We start from the raw sequence: 12,213 nt of genomic DNA, 5'->3' as shown, positions 1-12,213 counted from the left end.
AGAATTAAGCTCTCAGTCTGCTAATATAGCTGTCTCCTTAAGGCACAGATTGACAGCACTGTACCAGGCTGTAGTTATTCCCAAGTCTCCAGTGGAGATAATAATGTGGCAGAAAGAAAATGCAAGCGGTATTGAAAGTTTGGATCACGCTTATGCTGTGCTTATGCTTATTTTCATCCTGAGTATGCATATAAACTGTAAACTGCGGTATCTGCTTTATTGCCTGTAATAGGAGTATGAAAATTGGATGCTGATACTTACGGCACACATCTATGGAAGAATAAAAAAACATAGTTTTATTTAATGCAAATAATTGCATTAAAAGAGGTGCTTCACAAGGAGAAGCTATTTATGTTTCTCCAAGAGGCCTGCCCAGTATGCTTTTTTGAAATGATTACTGGAGAGATGAGAAGCCTGTTCAGCCCCTTGACTTCTTGCTGAAGATGCTGTATATGTCTTCTCGTATGATGTAATGTGATACAGGGGATTAAACAGGATCAACCAGTTCATTTTACTGTACAGCCATCATCCACTACTGGTCAAAATGCAACAGAATCAGAGATCTCGGACTCTAATATTAAATTCATCAATTATGGCTCATCATTTCCAATTTAATGTTCATATTCTATCATTAGCCCACTCAGTATTAAACATACTCCAAAAGATGGATTTCCCACAGGAAAAATTATTTTTAACTGTTTCCTCATACGTAGCATTCTAATTCATTCTTCACCAACAGCAGAATCATGTTAAAAAGAGATTTCAAATCCTCAGTTAAATTCTCTGGCCGTAACTGTATGCATAATGGTGATACTATTTAAGTGCAGACATGGTTTTCCTTTTTAGATTTTCAGATCTAGTATTGAATCCAGATCTGTTTACCTTGTATTAACAGAAAATTTAAATCACTATGTCAGCTGAGGCTGAAACGCTGTCTTAACCTTATAAATCTTAAGTATTATTTGTGTATGAAACCTTCAAAGGAAACCAGATACAGGAAATCAGTGATCATAAGGCAGAAGGTGGAGAAAATTCAACACAAGAGATGCTACATTAGTATTAAAATAAAGTGTTCTTTTTTACTCTGTGCATAGTAATTAATCTGCAGATCTGAGGTAGCAGCTTCCAATTGTTATTACAGATTGCATCTCTTTCCTTAAAAGTAAATGGTGCTAATCTCAACTCCTTGTTAAACTTTTGTCTGCCTAGTGACATACACAGCTACTCCTATACACAGCTATAAACTAATGTTAAATTGTTGAATCCCTCTTTAGAGATAAGTGGTTGTATTATAGTGTAACATGTTTGTAAATGTCTTTAGGAACACTTGGGATAAAAATCCTTGTGTAAAAAGAGAAATATTAACTACTGTAAATACTTGTTATGCTTTATCTTCATGACAGAAGCTTAGACAGTGCAAGACAATCCTCCATTTTATGATTATAGAAAAATCTTTTTATACTTCTAGTTCTTGATTCCCATTGTTTTCTTTAAATTGTGGAATGTGTTTAAGATGTCAAAATCCTGGTCTAGAAAATATCTAAGTAAAAAGTTTCATTCACCAGAAATTCTTCTATTTGATATTTAATATTCTTCCATGGGGAATAAGTGATAGGGGCTGAGTGCCTTTTAGTAATCTATTTTAAAATTGCTGTGCATTCTAAACCTTCAGACAGCATTAAAGTTGAAAGGTTTTAGATATGCACTAAGGGAGTAATTTATCTCATCTAACATTTTTTAGGCTTCTTTTCCAGTCAGTGGAGATGAAAAAGTACCTTCAGAGAGCAATTCTTTCCAACTCTTAGAAACCTCTTTTATGGTGGAATGAATTAGCGTTAACAATTGCCTTTTTTCTCCATAGACTAGGGAAAAAACCTGGACAATTAGCCTAGACTTAGATTTTCTAAGGCGCAAACTAATACAATGAGTTGATGATAAGTGTCAAGTATGGACTGGTCTCTTGGGTCGTGGACCTGTGCCAAACTGCACCTTTGTCTAGTCTCACACTAACAGCTTCTCTGACTCTGGGAAGTCTTTTAGTCTTTCTGTGCTTCAGTTCTTAATCTTTAAAATGGTAGGGTTTTTATGTTAAGGACTCTTTCTTGCTGGGTTCTTACAAAAAAAGTATTCCACTGTTCATCTGACTTCACTTTTTATGGGGGAAAAAAACCCAAACAGCTATATGAGGTTCTGATATGGAGGTTTAAGTAAAAATAATGGGAAAGATGGTAGATTTAGTGTAAAAGAGCAAATTTTTGACAAGGTTTTATTGACGAGGATTACTTAAATGGTAACTGAAGAATGAATGTCTTTAAAAATGTATCATTTTTCCACCATAGTCATCAAGTAGACGGCAGCACCCTTTAAATAAACATCTTTTCAAACCTTCAACTTTCATGACATCCCATGAACCTCCAGTTTATATGGATGAAGATGATGACAGATCCAGCTTTCACAGCCATTTGGATACTGCAGCAGAAGAGGAAGTATCGGTATGTCATTTAAATCAGTTGCAGAATATCTTGCTTTCTGTTGTCTTAACCTTGTTTAATGAATAATATGTGGATTAAGCATCCTTGCCATAAAATAAATACTATCAGGTAAGTATTGAATTATGGTCAGATTCATGAGCCAGGTTGAGTTGCAAACGCATGGTTAATATAAAGACCCCAAACACAGAAAATACAGACAAACTCTGAAATGAAATATTTAGAAGTGGTACAAGTTCTGTCCTGAAACTGTTTTTGAAAAGTTTTAGTTACATATTTTCAAAAAGGGATCTGACATGAAATCAATTTGAAAAGGTTGATTCTGGCTAAAGTTGTGTAGTATCAGAAAAGTTAGTGCCCTGGTAAAATTAAATTCCATTAGCATTGTTGCTTTCTGGCTTTCTTCACTGGCTGGATTAACTACAGGAAATTTTTTAATCTACGTCAAAGTATGAGCTGGTAGACTTAGTCCTCAAGCATTAAATGGGTATAGTTTTTAGAGGGAAATTCCAGTACACATCCTAACTCAATGCATCTAGTGTTCCAGTTTTCGAATTTATAACATACAATAATGCTACAGGAATTTGGGCAAGAAATTTGGTCTTTCAGATCTCCACATATGCCATTTTATACAGAGATTATAACCTACCACTAAAATGCTGGGCAAGATTCTCAGCTTTTGTGAATTACTGTGGCTTTACTATACTTAGAGTGAAGGGCCTGATTTGCTGAATTTGAGAGCCTAGTGACATCTTGTGTCTCAAAAGCTTGTTGCATAACAGAACATATTAAGGCCACCCAGTATAAGTCCATTCATTCTCTTTATTGACTTTCTTACATGCACTGCATAGTCTGCCTTAAGTTATTAAATTTGCTCATCTATTACTCAGTCTTCAACACATTTTCAGTTGTGTTCTGTCTTCTGTCTGTGATGGTGTTCTTGTTCATTTAAGGGATTTCTGGTAAGTTAGCATATTCCAATAAGAATCTTAAGTGGCATGAAAAATGCATATTAGAAGAGATGCAAATTAGTATTCTTACAACACATGTTCTTTTTGTTATGTATTATTTTTAAAATACGTATTTTCCAACTGTGTTCCAAATATTTTCCTAAAACTATTTGTTTTTCCCTATGGTGTCCTAATTCTAATAAAATATGGGCACCATAAATCTACTGGGATTTATTTTTGTTTTGATGGAAGTTGCTGTTTTAGTTTTTTGCACTGATAATGGACTGTGCCCTTTTTTTGGAAATCTGGTTTAATCTTTTCTTTCTTCACTAGTGCAGCATTTCCAGGTGGATATATTTCTGGCTTGCAGTAATGTAGAAAGATACCGGTGAGCTCAGTTATCAGAAAGATCACAGAATCACAGAATGGTTGAGTTTGGAAGGGACCTCTGGAGATCATTTAGTCCAACCCCCCTGCTCAAGCAGGGTCACCTAGAGCACGTTGCCCAAAATCGTGTCCAGGCAGCTTTTGAATATCTCCAAGGATGGAGACTCCACAACCTCTATGGGCAACCTGTTCCAGTGCTCAGTCACCCTCACAGGAAAGAAATTTTTCCTCATGTTCAGACGGAACTGCCTGTGTGTGTTTGTGCCCGTTGCCTCTTGTCCTGTTGCTGGCCACCACTGGAAAGAGTCTGGCCCCATCCTCTTGACACCCTCCCTTCAGATACTTACACACATTGATAAGATCCCCCCTCAGTCTTCTCTTCTCCAGGCTGAACAGTCCCAGCTCTTGCAGCCTTTCCTCGTATGAGAGATGCTCCAGTCCCCTAATCATCTTTGTAGCTCTATGCGGGACTCGCACCAGTAGCTCTATGTCTCTCCTGTATTGGGGAGCCTAGAACTGGACACAGTACTCCAGATGCGGCCTCACCAGGGCTGAGTAGAGGGGGAGGATCACCTCCCTCAACCTACTGGTGATGCTCTTCCTATGCACCCCAGGAKACCATTGGCCTTCTTGGCCACAAGGGCACATTGCTGGCTCATGGTTAACTTGTTGTCCACCAGCACTCCCAGGTCCTTCTCTGCAGAACTGCTTTCCAGCCGGTCAGTCCCCACCCTGTACTGGTGCATGGAGTTATTCCTGCCTAGGTGGAGAGTAGAGTCCTTACTGTTCACTTCCTTTTGTTGAACATCATGAGGTTCCTCTCTGCCCATCTCTCCAGCCTATCCAGGTCCCTCTGGTATATCAGCCACTCCTCCCAGTTTGGTATCATCAGCAACCTTGCTGAGGGTGCACTCTGTCTCTTCATCCAGGTCACTGATGAATTGAACAATACTGGACCCAGTATTGACCCCTGGGGGACACTGCTAGCTACAGGCCTCCAACTAGACTTTGCGCCAATGAGCACAACACTCTGAGCTCTGCCTTTCAGCCAGTTCTCAATCCACCTCACTGTCTGCTCACCTATCCCACACTTTCTGAGCTTGCTTATGAGGATGTTATGGGAGACCGTGTCAAAAGCCTTACTGAAGTCAAGGTGGACAACATCCACTGCTCTCCCCTCATCTACCCAGCTAGTGATCCCATCATAGAAAGCTATCAGATTCATTAAGCTATCAGATTGGTTAGGCATGATTTCCCCTTGGTGAAGCCATGCTGACTACTCCTGATCACCTTCTTATCCTTCACATGCTTAGAGATGGCATCCAGGATGAGCTGCTCCATCACCTTTCCAGGGATGGAGGTGAGGCTGACTGGCCTGTAGTTCCCTGGGTCCTCCTTCTTGCCCTTTTTGAAGCCTGGAGTGACATTAGCCTTCTTCCACTCCTCAGGCACCTCTCCTGTTCTCCTTGTCCATGTCTCCATCCCCATTATCAGTGCAAGAGAGAAGCATATTGGAACGAAAATGACGTCATGAACTAGTCTCAAAACGAATGTACTGGATTCTGTTTTAATGTTAAAAGTCAGATCTCTTATTGACAGTCACTGCCTCAGAGAAATATTATGCATCAGCATGGTGGAGAGGAGATTTGGTGTAGCAAGAAAATTATAGGAAGGTTTTTCTTTGACTTCTTTACAATGGAAGTACCAGTTGCTGTTCCCTTGTAAAAACAAAAGATGTTGTTGGTATAGTGCAAGTTGACTGGCATAACTATTCCTGAAAACTTTTTTTAGTATGAATGAGTTATTCCTAAATGAGGACACTCTATTCTCAACTGAAAAGTAATTTCACTCTGTTATGATTACTTAATTTTGCGAGTAGTCTAATTATTCTGGAATGCAGCTACTTATTATTCCAGAATAAAGTATCTGTACAGGGAGTCTTTATAGCATAGTTTATTCAACGTATAGTCATTCTGTGCCAGGCAGTATTTTTCAGAAAAACTTTGAGTTTCGCTTAGGAAGTGAATCCCTGTTTTTTATGAAAAGAATGTAGCTTATCACCACACAAGTTAATCATGACATTTAATCATGATTTTTTATATTTACAGCCCAGTCCTTTAAACAGTTTCAAAATTAAAATGAAATATTTGATAAGGCCTTTTGAAATTTAACACTAAACAGCAAACCTTTTACCTTCCCTCCATTTTATGTTTACTAAATAATGCAGATTCTTTAGTTTTTACAGATTCTTAAAAAAAAAAAAAAAAGAAATTATATGTGTAGGCTACATTATAAGAATTGTGATTGTTCCCCTGTAGCTGTTTTTCATCATGGAAAATTGCTATCAATATATGATCTGAAAAATGCTTTAAATTCCTAAAGATTTGTCCTCTTTGAAAACAGTTGCCACTGACCAAGTACAGCTGCCACAGTTAAATAGCCATTTCGCAGTTGACATTTTAATGGGAATGAGCGCTGCTTCTGTCTCATAACATAGAGGCCCGCAACCTTCCTTGAAGAAAATTGGATGAGGGAAATCAGTGATGGTCACTGTTTTAAAGGAGAGAACTATTTGTTATAAATCTCTGGCAAAGTTGTATGCACCATCATGTAGGGAGGCAAAATGTTTTATAATTTCTGAAAAATTTCTGAAAAAATCTATTTTTTAAGCTATTAAGAGAGAATATGAAGTAAAGGGGTGGGCACAAGATGGGATAACTCTGAAACTTCCACTGTCATGGTCATAGAACCATGAGCGATCCTGAGTGGTTCTTGTCACTGCTTATGGGTTAAGGTGAGATGTTAAGACTGTTAAGATCGACTGTTTTCATTTAAAAATATATATATAGTGAAAGCTTGATGCTATCTTGATTTATGGCCTTGTAAAAATCTGAGCTTGTGCAAAAATTTGCTAAATCTGTAAACAAGTTTTTGGGTGTCATTTGTTTCAAAGTTTTTACAGCTTCGAAGGTACTTTCGAACAGTGATCGTAACCATTCATGTTCCATAGAATGGTAAAGGGAAGGATCAATTAAGTTGATAAAACTTACCTGTAATTTTAATTCTGAAATATCATAATATCTGTTGCCAAGTATTTACAAGCAAAATAAACTAGCTTTGTCTTAAACAAAAACTAACTCTTGTACTGCTGCTGCCATTTTGCCCACAATATAAGGACAAATAGACTGTATGCAAATTGAAGGTGATCATCTAAAATGAAAGAAAAATTAGGAATTAAAGTTAGGCACTATCTCATCTTATACTATAGCTAAGTACTTTACTAGAAGAAACTTATTTGTAAGATGTTTTGGTATAATGCAAGTACAAATAATACAAAATAACATGCAAGTTAGATATATGTACTTTTTTATGTTGTTTTTACAAAATAATTTCTCAGTATGTCTCGTAGAATATCTTGCCAGTATTTTCTTAAAGGATAATTAATCATACTTCATGATTCATGGAATCTCTCTTACTTGTAATTACATTCCTAAAGATTTCTCTTTTTCCATGAACAGGATGAGGAGAGTATTCCAATAACATATCGAGAGTTACCTGAATACAAAGAACTCTTAGAGTTTAAAAAATTGAAGAAGCAGAAACTCCAGCAGATGCATGCAGAAAGTGGATTTGTGCAGCATGTGGGATTCAAGGTAAGATAAAGTGATGTTCTTCTGTGCAGTGTAGACGTTTCCAAAGATAGCATGGTTTGGATTTCCGAAGAAGACTTTATTTAGTTTAGCATATATGTTTCCTTAATTCTTGTTCACCATGTTTTCTTTCCCTCATTTTCTTTAATCAGAACAAGCCCATTACTGCACTATTTTTGATAGCATGTTTCACAGAATATTGCTGTTATTTGGACTCTCTGCACTTTCAGCAAGATGTGACTGCCCCAAACTGAACACCTGAAGTCAAAATCGAATAAAATAAAAGGAGCACTTCCTTTATCTGGCAGTATGTGCTCCTGGTGCATGTTTATATGCCCACCATCATGTTTTTTCTTTATAAGACACTGTTAACTATATCCAGCTTGTGATCTACATTGATCTGTCAGTTCTTTTCGGCAGAACAGCTACCTAAACAGTTGTCTGCGCTAATACAAGATGGAGAATGATCGTTTCTGGAGAGGCATTGTACTTTGTCTATTAGATACCACTTTATCTTCTTCACATAGATCCATGTCAAAATCCATTTGAAATCTGATCTTGTTCACCAACATATTTGTAGACTTTCAGTTCAATACTGTATGAAAATTAATAAGCATGCTGTCTTTTCTTCATTCAGATTACGAACATATTTGTAGCTCTAGAGCCAGGTTGCATCCTCAGAGAATTCCATTTGACACTTCATTCTGTTTTGACCTTGATTCATTGATGATCATTCTTTGATTGTGGTTTTGGACTCATTTTGCCTCCACTTTAGACCAAAGAAGGGACAAAGATGTGGAATGAGAACGCTAGTAGATTAACAGTTATTTTTTTGTTTTTCGCTGCAGAGAAAAATTGTAGCAGCTTCCTAATACTATCAAGTAATACTTGCAGAAGTTGAAGCAAGGGCATGAAAGACTGGTTATGTGAAATTAAGAAAATAAACATTAACTTAAAATAATGTTGTGTCCCAGCATCAACCAGTAATAGGGGGTGTGAAAAGAAAGGGAGTTTTCTAGAAATATGTCTTCTGATTTACAAAGGATTTTTTGTGTACATGGCCACTATGTTGGAGCAGTTTCTTCACCTTGTGAAATGCATTAGGCAGCTAGACTTATTTTCTAATACCCATTTCTATCAAAATGAAAGGGTATTCAGTTTAAAAGTTCAGATCAATGACAGGAAAAGTGAGAGAACTTGGTTAGTTTATATTGACAGACTTAATCATGYTGTTAGACCACTGAAGAAGTCTCTTTTTTTTCTTCTTTTTTCAGAAAGCTTGTGTTTTCTTCCAAAAAATCAAAACTTTGATCAAAAGAACAGAGTTTTAGATATCAAACTAATTGCTTTTTCTACGTTAAATTACACATAGAAAACTAAATTGGCATTATGCAACGTCAAGCATTCAGAAGTTAAAAAGCCTCTTTGCAACCTGAATTTGATTTTTGTTATGCATTATAGTAAGCTATGAAATTACATGAGTACATACATTTTTTTTTTTCCACAGGACTGCTGCCTCCCTCAAAGCACAGGCCAGACAGTGCTCATTTAATAAGCATCCATTTGGAACATTTTTTTGTGTTTATTTTTTAATCTTTTTTGGTTCTGCATGGCCTTCAGCCTTATTTACTACACATTATTCAAACTCTACTCTGAATATTAAAATCTTGAATCCCTTGTGGGCTTTTTATGGCTTTCATTGCTGTAATACTAGAGTACTTTGCAAATATTAATGACTTTTTTTTTTTTTTAAATAAAATGAAAGGCATGGTATTATTTCTGTTTTACAGCAGAGGCAGGAAGGTAGAGCACAGATACTAAGGTCAAGAGTTTCCACTACCTTTTGTTCTCAACTTGAGATAACTGGAACTGTGGGTGGGTTTTTTGTTTTGCTTTGTTTTTTACGTATTTATTATTATACTGAACAGGATATTTTCAGAGAACAGCTCTAAATATGCTAAGCCCTTCTGTGTTATCAGCCCCCAAACTTTGAAGGTCATCGTTGTGGAAGGGAGGGATACAGCTGTGACAAATCTGGTTTTCTTAGCCAAAGGTCTACTTAGCACTATTCAAACCTGTGGCAGAGGCACAGCTGTTTTGTGGAAATCTCAGTTCTTCCACTTTTCTGAGGTGTTTACCTGCCCTTTTTCTTCCTTCATCCCTGCCTCATTTACTCGCAGCATCTGATTTATACAGCAAGTATATCAGGGGTCTTAGAAGTTTACCACTTCTGTTACTTTCAGCTTGCAAGTTGGCAGCCCACTCATTGATGATGCTCTGCTGAAGATGCTTCATGTGCACTGAGGGACGCCCTGGGAGACACTGTGAGGGGTTTCTCAGGTGGCGTTAGAGGACTTTGAGTGTCACTTCAGGTTCTGAAGGAGGATGAGCGCCTGTGAGCACAGGCTTGCTTCTCATATTTCTCTTTCCTTTTCAGCCCTGTCTCTGCAGCTCTCTTCATGGTTTGGACGGTTCTCCCTGCCTAGCAGTTCCAGTCTCTTTTTCTTTCTTTTTATCTTTTTTCTTTTTTTTAAATAAATCTCTTTGCATCTCTGCCCCCCCACTCTAGCATCCTGAATGTCCAATTGTGACGTTTTGCTTGCACTTTCTTTTCTCCTTTTCATGCCACTCTCCTCTCGCACTTAGCTGATCTTAAGATGTGTCGACCCTGATTCTTCTCAGGAAATGGGAAATGTGTTTGTATCTTTTTGTTCAGCTTTAGTTTTAGGCTTCTTTTCCTTATCTGAATTGTCCCACTTCCTTTCTAGCAACTGGCTTTTAGTTCCAGCCCACTTACGACGTGTTACACTTCCTGAATTTGAAAATGCATCAGTCTGACCTTTCTGGTCCTTACCTACAGCCCATCAACAGCCTCACTACAAGCTCAAGTGGTCTAGTCTTACTGCTCTTTTCTTCCTTGGAAATTGGGTCCATATTCAGACATTTCCCATTGCTGGACTTAGGCTATAGAGACATCAACGTTCACCCTAGAGGCTGAGAGGCTTTGTATCGTATTGCACCAATTTTTTCAGCCGTTCGAGGATAAGCACAGACTGCAGGCAGGACTAGGTCTGCATTTCTTGAGCAGGAGGATAACCTCAACACGGAGCATTTGAGGAATGGAGAGCAAAGCAAGAGAAAGATCAATTAATCCTCAGGGCTCTGGAGGGCCTGTCCTAGAACGTCAGGACTTATCCATGAATACATTATGGTCCATGATGATACAAATTTAGCTATAAGGGCTAGCAGTAACCAACCAACATATATATTTTTGTATATGGTATATTGGTGTGACTAAGTGTTACTGGTGCACTAAGTGCTTAAGGTTTCTTTTTCTCAAAGTTCTTCCATCTGCTTCACAGTGTGATAACTGCGGAATTGAACCTATTCAGGGTGTTCGGTGGCACTGCCAAGACTGCCCTCAAGAAATGTCCCTGGATTTCTGTGATTCTTGTTCTGACTGGTGAGCAGCATACGCTTCTACTTGTCATTTGTAGTTAACTCGACTTTCTCTATGTGGCTTAATTGCTGTGGATGTTAGGCATCTCTCTTCCAGTGTAGGATACATCATTCCCTGTGTTGGGTGAAGTGGAAGATGCTGTACTGTATATTTGTGGGAGATGTGTTTTGTAAGCATGTTTGGGTTGTGTAAAAATTGGATTTTTTTCTTTAGTACAGCAGGCAAATTAGGTTTTGTATTATTAAATAGTGGGGAAATATTTTGTGAAGTAATTGTTTGGTATCAAATTTGGCATGGATCTGTTTATATGATCACTGTTTTTGAAAGTTAAGGAGAATACTTGACTTATAAAACATTATCTTTTTTCTTTCCCTTACAGTTTGCATGAAACAGAGATTCATAAGGAAGACCATCAGTTAGAGCCTATTTACAGAGCAGAGACATTTTTAGACAGAGACTACTGCATGTCCCAGGGCACCAGTTACAATTATCTTGACCCAAACTACTTTCCAGCAAATAGATGACATGGGAAGCAGATCTACAATCTTGGGCTTACTATCCTCTCTGAAAAATAACAATGGCACCATTGTTAATTCTGTGCACATTTTGGAAAGACTCTCTGCTTTCCCTGAAATGTTGCTCACAGCATGACAGCTTCCTGGGTGTACTTGTCAAACTACAGCTTTGAACTGTCATGGTTCTAGATCACTGAACAGCAGCTGAACATTCCTAGTGTGCAGAAGGTTTCACTGGGAGACTTTTCTTTCACCACTTTAKTCATTTTTAGGTGGTGAATCTAAACAAAAAGAAAACCATACAAAAGAGTGAGCCAGAAATGAGAGCACACATTAAAGATAGAGTAAATTCCAAAGGCTTTGAAGAACTTGGTTATAATGAGATCCAGAGGAGATGAAGTATTTATATAAAAACAGTTTAGTAGCTTGCAGTTTTGTTGTGAAATAGTTTTCAGCACAGTAACTGACTTCTTTAGGCAAGGTTTTAACCAATGACAGTGTTTGCTTCTAGGATGTACTCTAAAAAATACTCACTGTCTCGGCGATGGTTGGTTACAGGCCTTTATTAAATCGGAGCTGCTTAATCACATTGACTTTCAATTTTTTTTTTTTTTTTTTTTTTTTTTTTCAAGATGAACTATATTTACCAACAGTGATGCACTACAGGCGTCAACTGTTCCAATGCTTCCTTAACCAGCTCATGGTGTGTGAATGTTATAAAATTGTCACTCAAATATATTTTTTAAATGTAATGTTATATAA

At 37.6% G+C, this 12,213-nt stretch overlaps 1 protein-coding gene across 6 annotated transcripts in view; it reads left to right on the top strand.

Moving 5' to 3' along the window:
* Positions 1–12,184, top strand: part of ZZZ3 (zinc finger ZZ-type containing 3) — a 44,417-nt gene extending 32,233 nt beyond the window's left edge. For all 6 annotated transcript variants that reach the window (XM_026086573.1, XM_026086572.1, XM_026086574.1 and 3 more), the window contains 4 exons: positions 2,340–2,492; positions 7,345–7,479; positions 10,839–10,939; positions 11,316–12,184. In XM_026086573.1, the coding sequence (XP_025942358.1) occupies positions 2,340–2,492; positions 7,345–7,479; positions 10,839–10,939; positions 11,316–11,460 (534 nt within the window). In that variant the 3' untranslated portion in view covers positions 11,461–12,184. The remainder of the gene's footprint in view (positions 1–2,339; positions 2,493–7,344; positions 7,480–10,838; positions 10,940–11,315) is intronic.
* Positions 12,185–12,213: the final 29 nt, after the last annotated feature.

Source organism: Apteryx rowi, unplaced genomic scaffold (assembly GCF_003343035.1).
Source record: "Apteryx rowi isolate R43461 unplaced genomic scaffold, aptRow1 scaffold_7, whole genome shotgun sequence".
Classification (NCBI taxonomy): Eukaryota; Metazoa; Chordata; class Aves; order Apterygiformes; family Apterygidae; genus Apteryx; species Apteryx rowi.
This window is presented reverse-complemented; position numbering and strand designations above follow the sequence as displayed.